Here is a 16,972-nt window from a genome sequence, read left to right as displayed (position 1 = left end):
CGCAGCAGGAGACAGGAAACGGAGCGAGGGCATTTTGTAAGCGAAGCCCCTGGCCAGCAGGAAAACCTGATCTGGTTTTAAAAGACCCATTAGATAGCATCGATAGGAGGAGATGGGCAGGCGCCAAGGCAAGAATTCACCCAACAATCTGAAAAACAACATGAAAACACCAGAACCCAATGATCTTACAACAGAAGGACTTGAACACCCTAACACAGGAGAAGTGGATAAAATTGACTTTATGAAAGCAATAGAGTCCCTAAAACAACATGTAAAAAACGGTCTTATAGAAATGGATGAGAAGTATAACAAAAAGTTTGAAGAAATGAGTAAATACATGATACCCTGGGAAACCAAGAAAAAAAACGATCAAACAGGTAATGGAAACAGTTCAAGAATTGAAAACTGAAATGAAAGCAAGGAAGAAAACACAAACTGAGGACCAGCTGGATATGGAAAATCTAGGTCAATGAGCAGAGTCTACAGAAACAAGCATAATCAATAGAATATAAGAGATAAAAGAAAGAATCTCAGATTCTGAGGACAACATAGAGAAAATAAATGCACTGATCAAAGAAAACAGCAAAGCCAAAAACTTCTCATCACAAAATATTCAGGAAATATGGGACACAATAAACAGACCAAACCTAAGAATAATAGGAATAGAAGAAGGAGAAGAGTCACAGCTCAAAGGCCCAGAAAATATTTTTAACAAAATTATGGAAAAAAACTTTCCCAACATAAAGAAAGATATTCCTTTGAATATTCAAGAAGCATACAGAACACCAAACAGACTGGATCAAAAAAAAACATCCCCTCACCATATAATAATCAAAACACAAAATATACAGGTTAAAGAAAGAATATTAAGAGCTACAAAGGAAAAAGGGCAAGTAACTTACACCTGACTTCTCTATGGAAACCATGAAAGCCAGAAGGTCCTGGATAGAGGTACTGCAGAAGCTAAGAGACCATGGATGCAAACCCAAACTACTATACCCAGCCAAGCTATTGTTCACTATCAATGGAGAAAACAAGACATTCCAGGATAAGAACAAATTTAAACAATACGTAGCCACAAATCCAGCCGGGCAGAAAACTCAAGGTCCAAATCAGGAGCAGAAGGAGAGAGAGCATGAGCAAGGAACTCAGGACAGCGAGGGATGCACCCACACACTGAGACAATGGGGATGTTCTACTGGGAACTCACCAAGGCCAGCTGGCTTGGGTCTGAAAAAGGCTGGGATAAAACCGGACTCGCTGAACATAGCGGACAATGAGGACTACTAAGAACTCAAGAACAACGGCAATGGGTTTTTGATCCTACTACATGTACTGGCTTTGTGGGAGCCTAGGCAGTTTGGATGCTCACCTTACTAGACCTGGATGGAGGTGGGTGGTCCTTGGACTTCCCACAGGGCAGGGAACCCTGATTGCTCTTGGCGCTGATGAGGGAGGGGGACTTGATTGGGGGAGAGGGAGGGAAATGGGAGGCGGTGGCGGGGAGGAGGCGGAAATCTTAAATAAATAAATAAATAAATAAATAGAACAAGAAAATAAATATAAAGCATGAGAGGAAGGAAGGTTAAAGAGGAGATCTCCTAGAAGGCCAGAGCATGGCTTTGTCTAGAATTCATATTAACATGGGGCTTTAACTCGTGTCTGCATTGTCCTGAGAGGAGAACAATTTCATCATAAAAACTGTCCAATTCTGTATTAATACCACCCCCATCATCCTAAGAAACTGATTAGGACAGCAAGAGGTCACTAAGCTGCCTTCTATGGTCCTCCTACCATCCCCTCCCTGGCAGGATGTGACAAGGTCTGAGGCATCATTGAGTGGACGGACACAGGTAGGTCATCTGCCTGGATTGTAGTCCTTTGATCTACTTCTTGCTCCAGGCCTGGGTTGCATCTTTGAGGCTAATACCAACCACACTCTTCTGCTTTGACTCTTCCCATCTTGCACTGGGTTTGGTAGGCATGTTAAGCCATGACAAGATGGTGGACTAGGCCTCTTGTCCCCTGCAAGATCAGCATGGTTGAGCATTGCCATGTAAGACAGTGGGAACAGTAAAAGGGATTCAGAACATAGATATAGGCTGAGACCTTGTGCTCATGAGGTAATTTGTTAGAGAGCTGGACACAATAACTGCTTGGGTTCCCACTCAGCAACTGCTTCTTGTACAGCTCTGCTACAGACAACAGTGTCGCACTTCTCTTGTGAGAAAATGAAGAATTAGAAAGTTGACTTTACTCATCGTGAGAATGTAGGGGGTGAGCTAGTGGGTAAGCACACAGTTAGTGGGTGTGCACTAGCCCAGGTTGGCTTTACTCACGAGGACATAGCGCTGCTAGGGGGTGTGCAATGGTGCAATAGCTCAGGATACGCAGACGAGGAAATCTAAAAAACAGACACTTTCCTATAGTTCTGAAGCTGGAAGTCTAAGACCAAAAATGCCAATGAAGTGGATTCCCAGTGAAGGCCCTTTCCCTGGCTTGCAGACATGCCCTCTTTCTTTCTGCCCTTGTAGAGCAGTTGAAAGTATATAAAATGTCAACATTATTATTATTATTATTATTGCATAGGAATGACTATATGCATATCAGAAATGATGGTAACCATTCCTTCTTAATTATATTCAAACTCTTGTCTAAATGAATGAGAATTCTATGGAACACCAAAGTTAGGCACTTGGGACAAAGTATGTAGAGTTCAAGCCAAAGCAGGCAGAATTGCAGAGGGCTGTGATAGCTGTGACTGCCTGATGCAGGACAACTGGCTCCTAGGTTTATGCTTGGGGCAAACACTGTCACTGAAGTCTCCATTATTCATCAACACTGGCTGTGGAGGCATGGATTGGTGTTCTGAGTGTCAGTCACTTATGCAACCCAGTGGCAGCCCAGGACAGCTATGCAAAGCACCTTTAACTTGGCAGTCCACTGAGCCCATGTTGGAATCCCTGCCTGACTGCTACTTGACTGTTGACCTTATATAAATCAACTGAATCTGACCTGATGAATCTCTGCCCTTTGGGTGTGACCACGTGGGGTGCAGTAAGGACATAGCAGAAAAGGTTGACCAGTTGGCTCTTGTGCTTTGTTCCGTGTACCTTTCTGCCAGAGCTTATCCAGCAGGGACTTAGATGGGGAGGAATGGCTAAAGAGCTTCAGTTCAGAGCTATGAAATAAGTATGACAGAACCTGGGGACAGCAAGTGGTTCAAAGATGCTTGCCAGCAAAACCCGACGACCTGAGTCTGATCTCTACAACCCAAGGTAAAAAGAGAGAACAGACTTTCAAAGTTGTTCTCTGGCCTTCTACAAGAACACATAACACAGACACAGACACAGACACACACACACACACACACAAAACTGATGACAATGATGATGATTTTTTAAAGAAGAGTAACAGGAGCTGCTTCTTTCCCCTGTAATGGAAGCAGCACAGATCTGAATCCTAGTCCGGATGCCTGAGTTTTGAGACCCTGAAAAATTCTCTTACTTCATAGCTTCAGTTTATCTGTACAGTGAGATGCTAGAGTGGTATTTACTACCCCAGGCTGTTTCAAGAGTGACTGTGGATCATACACGACACACTTGGCCCAGGATGTCATGACCAATAAGCAGCAAGCAATGATGTCAACTGGGATTGTCTACGGTAGAATGGCAGATCTCACGAGATTCTGCTGGGCATCTACTTCCAGGGCCTTGACAGGCTACTCACTATGCAGAGCTGTGGCTGAGGATGGCAGCAAGGGAGGAGATGCACATAATAATAAAGATGTAGAAACCCACATTTTACATTTATTCATCCAAAGCCTGTACTATAACTCTGCCCGGTGGGCCCTGTACTCATCCACGTCCCTTCCATCATCAGCATAAAAAGCAACAAACACAAATCCCTGTTTCACATGATGTTTTAAGAGCTGCTGTCTATTCAGGTTGCCCTTGAAATGAACTTCCACCTATTCACAGGTGCAGGAACAGGCAAGAGGAGTAACACCCTACCATGCTGTTTGCCTGTGTCATGGACTACCCTAGGCTCACATTCGAATTCCCAACATGCACGTAGAGCATCCTTGCATGCACACTATTCCTGCCCATGGCCACAGTGGAAAAGGCAGATGAAAGAAGGCTTTGTTCCTCTAAGAAGTGTGTCTGCGTACCAGGGAAGGAGACGCCAGGACCGGATACATCCCATCTACAAGCACATAGAGAGTTGCTTCCAAGATGACAGAGACCCACAAGGTCCACAGAGGGAGGAATCAGGATGAAATACCTTTAAAGATTCACCTCACCACAGACATGAGATCTGGTGAGACCATCGGCAGGGGATGGTAGAACATTTGTTTTTGAACTGTGTGGCACTGCCTCGCTCTTCTCTGGGGATTATAAGAGCAGATAATTAATGCTGTCTAGGGGAGTTATGCTCCATGAAACAAACCTAAGGATTCTGAGGTCTCTGTTAGTTTTTAAGCTGAAATAATATTTAAAACTGAGTTGCTTTGCATCATGAGGCACACTTCAATTTTTGTGTAGCCTCATACGGTCGACAGCATTGGATGATATGTGGGGATGCATTCCCATAGCCCCAGACAGGGTTATCAGAGGATGCTGGACTAGCACACGGCCTGGATTCTGACAGGCTCCTAGAAAGCACCTTTGTATGATGGAACCAACTGTGCTTCATTGTAGGCCAGAGAGCGAACTTCACGCCACTCAAGAGAAAGCCATCAAAAACCTTCCTCTCCAACACTCTGGGTAGTATTTTCTTTTAAAAAGAGTAGGTGAAATAGAAAGAACTAAGAACTCTCTCCCAGGAGCCTGCCCGGTACCGCCTGGCACTGCAAGAACTGGGGAGTCTGGGGGGAAGTGCAGCGTGCTGGCAGCACTCCTTAGGCGCACCGCCCATTCATTTCCTGTCTGTTGTTCTCCAGTTTTCCCACCGATGCTGTGCACTTTTCTCCATCCTTCCAGAAATCTCCATCCTTATTTACACGGACTAAGATGATGCCCTACACCAAAGTGACCACTTGTGGTTTTCCAAGGAATCTGAGTGTTTTTTATCTGGCTCTCAAGAGAAGTCCAAGAACTCCAGCTGTTCCAGCTGCTCCCCTTTTGTCTAGTAAATAATGGGGGTCTGTCTTAGCTTCAAGAAGGCCCAAGAGCTGTCTGGTCGAAAATACAGCTTGAACATCAGGAAGGAGGAAAACAAGCCGCATTTCTGCAAAGGCGCGGGTGTGGGCTGCCGACTGGAAAAATAACAGGGCTGGAGATATGTTTATTTTGCTACTAGATGCAAACAAGGCTGTTAACAGCATAATTACCGGCAGGGCTCACTATCCCGGGCCCTGCATCAGCAGCAGTCTGAGCAGGTGCACCCTTTCAGATCACACATTATCTGGGTGGAGCTTTGGTTGCAAGCTTTTGTCCCTGGGGCTTCAGGGTTTCAGAAATGAGGGTGCGCATCTCAGAGCGCTCAAAGGCAAAAGTGGTTCAGATGCTGACACAGCACAGGTCACTCAGTGTCCCACATGCTGGGACCCTTAAATAAGACTTCCTAGTATATGCAGCTCATATACTTTATTGCTTTGTGTGTGTGCATGTGTATGCGAGTATGTGTGAGTGTGTGTGAGAGTGTATGTGTGTGTTTGTGTATTCCATCTCAGGAGTTGTTCCCTTGTGTTTTGAGACTGGGTCTCTTATTAGCCTGTAATTTACCAGTTGGGCTAGGCTGGCTATCCAGAGAGGCCCAGGCTCTTCCTGTCTCCACCTTCTCAGCATGGAGATTGCACAGCACTCACCGTCACCGTCATTTACACGGGTTCTGGGGATTACACTCAGGGCCTCATGCTTGCCTGGCAAGTGTTTTACCGACTGCGCCATCTCCCCCGCATCCATACTTTCCATCATAGCAGAGAGTTTCTATCTGTTTCTGTAATTATGTGATGAATGCCTCGATTCCTACCCTCTGACAGTAGCTTTCAGCCCTCTGTCATGCATTACACCCATATACGGAGATTTACATGTACAGAGATTCTTGCTACCCAGAGAGAATTGTAATCAGTTGGTCCAGAGCAGAGCTCAGAATTTTCGAGAATCACTCAAAACCCAGGTTTCTCTTATTGAGAACCTCACCATGAGGGTCAAGACGTACTCCCTTAGGACCCAGCCCCGGGATGGTACCTGATAAAAGGTTTGCTGGAAGATCTGGTCTCTCAGGGCCTGGGTTAGCTTATGATCCCCAGGGGGTCTGCAGGTCTGAGTTGATGAGGGTCTGACCTGGGTGGGGATGGAGGACATCAGAAGTGGGGGTGCATGTGAGAGTGTTGTGAGGGTTACCGTTAGACTATGTGGCTGGGTGCTGGGTGCAGCAGTACCACGAAGGATACATAAGTTTTTATCTGCTCCTCATCAGAACAGGGGTCCCACTCAGAAAAACTGGGAAATGTGAAGTTAGCTTGATGTGGGCTGGGGCGACGTTCTAGCAGGATCCTTTGAGCTCTGTGGAGATGACTCAGTGGGTAGAGCACTTGCCATGCATGTTCAAGAAGCTGAGTTTGGATCCCTCGAACTCACCTAAAGCCAGACATATAACATATGCCTGTAAGCCCAGCACTCACATGGTGAGAGAAGACGGGGAGCTGGGAGAATCCCTGGGAGGTCAGAAGCCAGGTTGCTTGGGGTATGCAATAGTGAAAAATAGGCCCTGTATCAAACAAAATGGAAGCTGAGGACAGACGGGAGGTTATTCTCTGATTGCCACATACATCCCATGGCATATCTGCATGCATACTTACACATACCACCACCACCACCAATAACAAAAACAACAGCAACAGAACGGGTTGTAAGCTCCTCTTGGGAGACAGCTTCCTATCTGGTCTACAAACAGGGATATCAGCTGTCCAAGGGGTTCTTGGCTTTTGTTTCAAGGGTTTATGTACTTGATAAAGACAGAAACTTTAAACTCCTTAGGATAGTTTTACAAACAAATACGAACAGTGCTGAAGAGGAAGTAAGGAAACCAGAACTCTCACACGGCACTGTGGGAATGCACAATGGTACAGCCATTATGGCCATCATTATGGTTGTTACTCAAAAGACCAAGACTGAATACAGAAAAATTTAGCGATATTTAAACCCACTTAAGAAATAATGAGGAGGTATCTTTACATCCATTCTGATGCCAGCATCATTCAAAACAGTCAAAAGTTAGAATCATTCCATGTGGTCATAGAAGTGAACATTACCCAGCTTTTAAAGGAAGGCCATTCTGACACACACTCCCATGGCTAACCTTGAGGACTTTATGCTAAGTGACATAAGACAGCCACAAACCAATCACTGCATGACTTCCCTTACAAGAGGTCCACAGAATTAACAAACTTATGGGGATGGGTCAGTTGTGGCTGCCAAGGACCAGAGGGAGAGGAAGTTATTTTTACGAGGTCAAGACAGTCCTTGGGGACTGATGGGTATGATGATTATCCAATATGAACACACTCAGTATCACTCATCTGCATCCATAAAAATGGCAGAGATGGTAAGTTTCATGTTACACATGTTTTGCCACGTTTACAAAACAGACAAGGAAACCAAGACGAGATGCTTTCATCCAAACTCCTTTCTCCTTAAGTCCGCAGGCTGTGACCTGTCTGACTTCAAGCTTCTCTTCTAACCTGCTGTACTAAACTCTTGTCTCAGGCCACTGGGCTGCTCTGTTCCTTGCTCTATCTCCCATTGAAATGTTCTTGTGAGTCTCCTGAAGCAGGTTGTCTGTTCAGGTTGGGACTCTCAGTCCCCAAACAGAAGGGAGCTGCTTGGCTGTGTGTGACCGTAAGGCTAAATGGCTGTGTGGATTCTGGAAGCTCATATGGCTTCTGGAAGCTTGCTTCTGTGTGGATGTTGAGAGCAATTTTGTAGCCATGGTTCTGGGAGCAGCAGAAGCCATGGGCTCGTCCACTGTCTCCCCATCTCCATTTGGGCCCTTCCATCTCTTCTCCCAGAGTTGCCAACATAATTTCTGAAAGATGGATCTCAAAGATCAGACCCTTTCTCAAAGGGTGTCTTCTCCAAAAGTTTCCCAGTGTAAACGCCAAGGCACTAACAGACCAGTAGGTAGCTCAAAGCACGAACCTGCTGGCTCCTCTGTTTGTCCTGCAGGACCGAGTCTTTGTGATCCACTAACAGAAGATCACAAGACATTGACTGGGTTTTGTCAAGTCTTTGACTTACAGTAGACCTGTGAAGTCTCCGGGTTTGTCGGAAGGGAGCCCATCTTGTGAGCTCATTCATGGATATAGAGCGTTCTCTCCCCTGATCTCACCAGGATGGCTCATACCCTTCCCTCCCCAAGACACCCCTGAATTGCCATCATAAGGGGTTGAGTAGTAAGATAACAAAAGAAAATAAAGTAAGCTCGGATCTCAAGCCCAAGTCTCCAATTTCCACTTGTAACTCTGCATCTGCCCCCAGGAAACCAGGACTTCCGCAGACACCTGTCCTGTTCTGCAGAGTCAGGAGCAAGAACAAAGGTCACTGGGTAGATCCCCACCCTGCCCACAACGCTGTCGGAAGATCAGCACCTGCAAAGCCGTGTGCACCCTTGCGCCGTGGCTGTCTCTTGGTGTCAGCTGTAGGGATTCCTTCAACCAATTAGAGCCACCGAACTGATGAAAGGGATGACGATATAGGAGCAACTGAACCCCGAATCTGGGCGTCTACACTGATGTCCAGCCCTCAGGTACCTCAGTTCTTCTCTGGGTCTTGTCAAGGCTATGACTCTCAGTAGGCCTGTGAAGCCCACTGGCTTCTTACATATCTCTCCTTTATAGGATGGGAATTCAAACAAACCATGTGTTAAGGTCCTCAGTAGAGGGGCTGGAGAGATGGCTCAGTGGTTAAGAGCATTGCCTGCTCTTCCAAAGGTCCTGAGTTCAATTCCCGGCAACCACATGGTGGCTCACAACCATCTGTGGTGAGGTCTGCTGCCCTCTTCTGGTCTGCAGACATACACGCAGACAGAATATTGTATACTGTATACATAATAAATAAATATTTAAAAAAAGATCCTCAGTAGAGGATTTGGTACATAGTAGGTTTGCAGGAGATACTTGAATTGTAGGTCTCATACAAACACTGGTTTGGGGAGACTGGAGAGCCTGGCCACCTGCTTCCTGTCCCATCTACTTGGATTTTCAAACTTCTTCAACTCTGCAGTCCCCAACACTGGTACTCTCCTAAGACACAGATTTGAGTCTGTGATTAACATAACTTATGTGTTTACACAGTGGTCTCACGTGTTATGTTTTTATGGCCCCATGTCTTTAAGAGGAAGAAAGGCAGATCCTGGGTTTAGTGTGAATACCGTTTCCCCTAGGCAACAGCTTCTGCTACACAACACACACACACACACACACACACACACACACACACATACACACACACACACACACCACAGAGAGGGGCTGTGGACATATTCAACCCTTCTCTGTTTGCTTCAAAGCAAAGGTCCCAAGGATGGGTGTCTCTGTGCAGGCCCAAACAAAACAACCAAAAGAAATATTCATGGTTTAATCCGTGTGTACACGTGACCAGTCAAAAGTTACTTCCTTGCTATGCAGGCAATGAAAAAATGCAATTAACATGCTTTTTGATGATTCAAGACCTCGAACTGGAAGCATTTACGTCTCACCATGTGCTGGCATTTAACTAGCTTCAGCCAGAGTCTACACAGTGCCGTACCACATCAAACAGCAGGGCAGGAAGGCATGGAGTCTTTGGGCTTACTTGGCCTGCCCATTACCCACACAGGAATCTCCTTCACACACAAATTGTGTCTTGTGTTCTCTTGAAACACCGTTCACAGACTCACTCTGCTTTTCACACCTTGAGACAGAATGGGAGTCAAGAAATAGTTGCTTGCCTTTTCACTCCACCAGAGGGAAAGGGGAAATATTTTGAAGGGAGGGGGAGTGTGAAGCCTTGCTTGTGCCGGCGCACTTCGCCCCGTTGCTGGGACCAGCCTGTATCCACTCAGCACTTGCTATCCATCAGCTTCTGTGTGATGCTTATGATGTATCATTTTTCATTTTTGTCTCCCAACAACCCCTTGCAAGAGGTACTGCTATTGTGCTCACTCTAAAGTGTAAAGCAGAGATGTATAAAATTCAAGTCGTATGCACCAATTCACATGGCTACCTGTGTCTAGGAACTGACATGTCTATGACTCAGTAAGCCAGTGAGTCTTTATTGCCAGAAGAGAGTCTTCACTCCCAGTAATGGTGGGTGGGTGTTCAGAGTGGATACCTTGGGTTACTTCTGTCCCCGAAGACTCCCCAAGTCCTTAAAGCCTCTTGGAAAAGTCTGAAGTGGGCACTCCCACTGTCCTCTGAGAAAGCTCTTAGCTTTCTTATTCTTCCTGGGATGGAAGGAGTCATTTTAGAAGCTACAGATGGGACAGCAGATGGGAAGAAAAAACCTATCAGAGTTTCCCAGGATGAAACCATTCATCTGCAAAATCCGTATGTTTTTGTGTGGGGCGACTTCGTAGAAACAACAGCAAGAGGAAACAGCAGAGCCCCAGAGCATGAGGTGCCTCTGGCCATGAGGCTGACAGGATGGAGTGAACAGAAGAGCTAAGGGGTGGGTGTGCACCCTGGCAATGACCTGGGAGGGGGAGGGAGAATAAACCATGCACAGAGTCAAACAACGCACTGTAAAGCTAAAGGAGCTACAAAGAACACACCTTCAGCACATGGTCTGAGAAACGATAACTAGGACCCTTGCAAAGATAAAAGATGCAACCTCGGCCAGCAGCTGACATGCACTGAGCCCCTTGCACAGGCCTGGTGCTCTGCTGCGGTCTGTTATTCCCTCCTAGTATCACATGCACAGATTTATGTTCCCGGGAATCTGCTGCTGCTTCCATGACAGATCTCAGACTCCCGTGCTGAGCAGTCTGGTGAGTGTCTAAGCCTGCATACTGTATGACACTGACCCTTCAGGGTAAGGGGTCATGGCTACAGTTGGGACTGTAATCAATGCAAAGCAGCATTTCTAGGGGGCAGCAGTGGCTGTGCCTACCTGGCTGTTTCCTTCTTGCTTGCAACTCCACAGACAGTCCATGCTCCTGGCTCTCCCAAGAGGTTAATTGCAAGCAGAAAGAACATCTACTTTGGAACCAGACAGAACCGGTTCTAATACTTGCTTTTTCAAGTCTTCAATGCGTGACAGTGGACCTCAGTCTGACCATTGATCTGCTGGGTTCCCTATAAGGGCTCAAGAAATGACCTCAAACAGTATCTGCTCTACACAGAATTTTCAAGAAATTTCTGAATTCTCTCCTTATTGGAAGATGGCAAGGGAATGTTCTGACCACCCCTTGTCTAGTGTCTAGAGTCACCCTTCCTCCAGCTATTGTTTACTAAACTTCACCCATTTTCAGATTTCTCAAATATACAAAGTTCATTTTTGATTGATATTTGCCCATAATATTTTCTCTTATAAAGAAACGATGGCTCTCAACCGCCGGTGACATTGACAGTCTCTTCAGACACGGTGTAAGGACATAAATGGGCACAGCATGCTATTGGCAGCTTGGAGGTAGAGACCAGAGACACTGATAAATGCCTGACATTGCAAGGACAAGCCTCATAGCAACAAATCAGTCAGACCAAATGTCAATAGTGCATGGCTCACAAATCCGGGTCTAGAACGTTCTTCCATGCTCTTCTGTGCTCCATCCCTGCTTGCCAACACATCTTGCTCTAGAGTAAACATTCCAGGGTCTTTCTTGCTTATCTGAGACCTAGTCTGGGCTGTTGTAAGCAGCCTCCCTTCTATTAGCTTGCTTTGAGTTCAACATCAAGGTCATATCTGCCCTTTTTCTGCTCAAAACATGCTTTCATCTGACTTGGAGTAACTGATACATGACAAAAGCTAGCTCTACTCTCTAATCTCGTATCTTGTTACTCTATTCCTCACTATGTGTTACAGCTCTTCCAAGCCCAGCTTCCTCTTGCCCATACTAGAGCTGGCCTTTTTTTTGTAAAATTAGGAACACGATGCTCTCCCATTTCTGCTCTCTGCTTTTTGAAAACAATGTTGGGTGATACTGTAGGGAAAACATGGTTCATCTCACGAGGCAGGATGCTTCTCCAGACAGGAGGCTGACTGCCTGTACTTTCTCGGGTCCCCACTGTTGTTACATAGGGAGGGAAGGGAAGCAGGAACTAGCTGCCTGGGAGCTGTTGACGGCCTCACCTGATGGGGTAGTCGGCAGCACTGAGGTTGATGAAGAAGTCCCAGGGCCAGTCGGTCATCTCCAGGAGATCCCGCATGCTCTGCAGGTAGGTGGACAGGAGGCTGGCCCCGCCCCAGATGGTGGCCATTCTCCAGGAGGTGACTCGGACATTGTCGTACTGACTGGAGAACTGGAGCACTTGCCGGTGCAAGTAATTGGAACGCTTTCCCCAGGAGAGAAAAGGAAAAGGCAACAGTAAACAGCCCAGAAAACATCAGCCCATGGACATCCCGGTCACCCTGCTCCTCCTGTGGTTGGTGTGTCTGATCACACTGGCTGCTGTTGATGTCAGCCTGTGGCATCTTTCTGCATCAATATTCAAACATTCAATTCACACGAGTTTTTCATGGTCTACTGAAATTCAGATTCTCAGGCCCATTGTTGAGCTAGTCAACCAGCGGCCTCGAGCTTGTGGGGCCCGCACGCCACATGATAATGGTTGACTCCTCCATGTTATCTGAGGGTACCAAGCTCAAAAACTAAATCTGGTGAGTCTTTGCAGGTAGGAGGTAGAGTTTGCATGTGTTGTTCTTCAGGATCATCCCCCTCCCTTACTGTTTCACAGGCTGATGAGAAACACATCTGGAGGATGAAAATAGCCCTCTTGCCTCTTTAGTTTTATTGAGGGTAGAAGCTATAACTGGACCTTGTACTTAGTCGAGTGTTCTACCACTGTTGAGTGTTCTACAACCTCAATGTGTGGTTTTCTATGAAGACAGGGTCTTATCTGAGGCTGAACTTGATCTCAGAGCAATTTTCCTGCCTCTGTCTTATGAGTTCCAGGGTTCTAGATCTGCACACATCTTGTGACATCAACAGATTAACAGAAACTTCTACGGAAAGATGGCACCAGGGTCAGCAAGTCAAGTGTGGGTTTTGGCAATTAGATTTTATTGGCATACAACCACACCCATTTATTGTCCGTGTTCTGCAGCTGCAGTCAGACCAGGGCAGCACCGATTAGCACATGGTCCAAAACACTACCTCAACTACCTGGACTTTTCTAGGAAAAGTGAGCCCATTCCTGGGATGCTAGTTTTACAGGTCTGTGAAGGCAGGCAGTGGGTACCAACCAGATAGGGAGAAGAAGAGGTGAAAAGCAGCCCAGTTAGTCTCAGAGAAGAAATTCTCGTATGTGACACGTAGGAGGGAGACAAACGCTAACAGTAATGTAGAACATGTCGAAAAAAGTTCATGGGAGGATCTTGAACGATCCGATCACAAAGGAATGAGAAACATTTTAAAGCTATGGATATGCTAATTTCCTGAACGAACTGGCTCGTTGTGTATACATATATCAACATATCAAATTGTACCCCATAAATATGTGTAATTATCATGTGTCGAGGAAGGATAAAAAAGACAAACAACCAGAGAAACAATGTTTGTAGGAAAAGCGGAGAGCCACAGTTAAATATTCTAAAACTAGCAGCGCGCGCACACGCGCGCACACATACACACACACTTCAGGATCATTTGCTGCTGGTTCGGTCTCTAGACCTTAGCCTGGACTTGTGAGATGGGAGGAAGGTTCAGAGATAGATAGACAGACAGACTGCAGAGGAAGCCCAGCACAGAGCTATGAGCTATGAGCTCCTCACCTTATCCACGTGGATGTAGTAGAAGTGGTCTTTGTGGTAGATGGCCTTGAACATGCGCTGTAGCTGCCGAGAAGCACGACCATGGACCACCAGGACAAAGGCGATTCTGACCGGGTTGGTGGGCATGTACTCCACAGTGTCCTCATCCCACTGGACATTCTTGTTGGCTTTGCCTGGGGAAAACCAGAAGACCACAGACATGAGCTTGAGGGTAGCCTGCCCTTTGGGAAGCTGGGACTGTCTCCTTTGCTGCCCCCGGGGGACAGAAGCACAGCATCCACGCTGAATTCTAGAGCTTGATTCAGATGAACGAAGCAAACTTTAGGTCCTTATGCTGTCCAGATACAACGTAGCAAGATACTGTGCTGCTTATAGCATTCTCTAACCTGCAGGGGTTTGAAAAGGCAGACACATACATTCAGCTGTGTGCTGGGCAGTACTATGTCAACTTGACACATGCTAAAGTCATCTGAGAGGAGGGAATCTCAATTGAGAAAATGCCTCCATAAGATTGGGCATTAGGCAAGTCTGTAGGGCATTTTCTTAATTAGTTATTGATGGGGGACGGCCCAGAACATTGTGGGTAGTGCCACCCCTGGACTGGTGGTCCTGTGGTTCTATAAGGAAGCCAGATGGGCAGGCCACAAGGAGCAAGCCAGTAACAGCACCCCTCATGGCCTCTGCATCAGCTCCTGCTTCCAAGTTCCTTCCCTGTTTGAGTTCCTGCCCTGATTTCCTTCGATGATGAACAGGAAGATGGAAGCATAAGCCAAGTAAACCCTTTCCTCTACAAATTGCTTTAGACATGGTGTTTCACTTCAGGGACAGTAACCCTAACTAAGATAAGCTACCAAACAAGGCAGGGATGAGGGCCGCCAAAGACAAACTGCAGAGGAAATCTGGGGTGAACATGCCTTTGTCTGTCTAGAAGATTTTTCCTTTCTTCCCCAAACAGTGGTCAACATGTTCAGGTGTGATAAGAGAGTCACATGAACTCTGACCTTTTGACAAAGTTTCAAGTGTACAAAACAGTATTGGTAATCAGAAGTGTGACTCTGTCTAGCAGCAAACCATATCTGATACTGTGTATCTGGTACCTGTTTCCCCCTCTCTGTGTCTGTCTCTCTCTGTGTCTGTCTCTCTCTCTCTGTGTCTGTCTCTCTCTCTGTCTCTCTCTCTCAGTCTGTGTGAGTGTGTATGTGCATGTGTACATGTGTATGTATGTGGAGGCCAGAGGTTAATGTTGGGTGTCTTTCTTAATTGCTCTTAACCATATCTTTTTAAAAGAGAGTGTCTCATTGAACCTGGAGCACTGATTTGGCAGGATCGGCTGGCCAGCAAGCCTCAAGGATCCTCTTGTCTCTGCCTCCTTGGCACTGGGATTGCAGGACTGGCTTCATTACAGAGGTGCCGAGGATCTGACCTTGGGTCTCCAGGTCTGTACTCTAAGTACCTTACTAACAGAGTTCTTTCCTCAGCACTTTCGCAGACACTCTCTGTGGCTCTTCTTATTCATGCTCAGTCTGCAGAAGCAGGCAGCGTCATTGGGATTATCAATCCAGAGGTGGCCTGCAGCTCAGGACTGGCCAGCCAGAACTTGGCACTTCCTTGGTGTAACACTGTTTAGATGGATGCCAAGGGGACAAAAATACCCCAGTTTTGTTGGAACTATCAGATAAAGAGGTACTCGCTATACATCATACTGGAGGATGGAGAGAAGTTGCTAGAAGAAAACCAATATAAATATGACTGGTATCTAAGTCTCAATGACCCACTTTGAGCTCCAGAATCAAACTGGAGGTCTGTCACTGTCATAGATTATCATCTGTTACTTTATGAGAGCCAGATCCCATACCCAATCCACTTGGATAAAGGATTCCAGACACCCTTTCCCCCAAATCAGCCTCAGAAACTCCCTGTTTCTGGGGCCAAGACCAGTGAGAAACAGCCTCCTAAATCTGACTCAGTACTGTCTGGCTTTCCCTATGATGACCATGTCTTCTAGTTTAAATGGATTCCTGGCAGAGTTTGTGGGGCCCAGGACATCGCTGTGGTTTCAGGTGTCCCTGAGGGACAGCTAAGGTTGCTGAGAATTCAGAATGTTCAACCTCATCAGTAGTAGCTTTGGGAGTGGGACTGGGTGGGTTGTGATCAGAAAGTTTAGCGGCAGTCAGATGAAGTCTCTTTCCAGAAGACAAGATTAGTGTGAAGAATGTCCAAACCCAGGGTGGCTGACACACACCTGTAATCTCAGTATTTAGGAGGTTGAGGCAGAAGGATCACAAGTTTTAGGCCAGCCTAGGTTACACAGAAAAACTTATATGTCTTAAATCATTCCTCTCTTCTTATGATTGGCAAAACCACCAAACCAAACCAAAACCCCTTACCAGCAAGAGTAATGTCCAAACCACACTGTATGGCTTTCACAGCTCCACACAGCAAATCCTCTGAACTCTGTTCTGAGTGCCTGCCCAGCCAGCTCGCCCCTCCCTTTCTTACTTTTTACCTGCACAAGCTCCTGGATCTTGGTGCAATTTGATAGTGAATCCTGGTCCCCGGACACCCTCCCCCTTGGTTTTAGCATGGTCACACCTTCTTGTCACCAGCACAAGTCCAATAAAAGATTACCTTCACTCTCCATCTCTCCCTTCACCTGTTCCAATTTTCTGCACATCATTTAACACCATCTGAAGTTGTTTATGTGTTTGCTTGTTTATTATCTGAGCATTCTGCTAGAGCATAAGGTCCGAGAGATGCGGGGCTATATCCATCTCATTTACCATCAGACACATAACACTCAGGTAAAACCCAACACACACAGCAGGTGCCTTGTGAAGAACAAAAGCTTCAAGCGGGAACATACCAGCTCTGTCCAATAACAATACCTGCATGGAGCAGTGGTCTGGGCTTGATCTCATTATTTCATTAATCTTCCTGACAACCTGCAAGGCTGTTATTACCGCCATTCTTCAGAGGAAAACCCACAGCTTAGAGAGGCCAAGGGATTTGTTCAAGGTCACGCAGCATTAATTAGTTAATGCTGAGATGCAAAGACAGGT

At 46.3% G+C, this 16,972-nt stretch overlaps 1 protein-coding gene across 1 annotated transcript in view; it reads right to left on the bottom strand.

The window, feature by feature from the left end:
- Positions 1 to 16,972, bottom strand: part of Xylt1 (xylosyltransferase 1) — a 297,219-nt gene that overhangs the window by 69,969 nt on the left and 210,278 nt on the right. The window contains exons 4-5 of the mRNA XM_075971992.1: positions 13,914 to 14,086; positions 12,273 to 12,475 (exon numbers count right to left, since the gene is read on the bottom strand). Of these exons, the coding sequence (XP_075828107.1) occupies positions 12,273 to 12,475; positions 13,914 to 14,086 (376 nt within the window). The remainder of the gene's footprint in view (positions 1 to 12,272; positions 12,476 to 13,913; positions 14,087 to 16,972) is intronic.

This window comes from Microtus pennsylvanicus, chromosome 5 (genome assembly GCF_037038515.1).
Source record: "Microtus pennsylvanicus isolate mMicPen1 chromosome 5, mMicPen1.hap1, whole genome shotgun sequence".
In the NCBI taxonomy this organism is placed as follows: domain Eukaryota; kingdom Metazoa; phylum Chordata; class Mammalia; order Rodentia; family Cricetidae; genus Microtus; species Microtus pennsylvanicus.
This window is presented reverse-complemented; position numbering and strand designations above follow the sequence as displayed.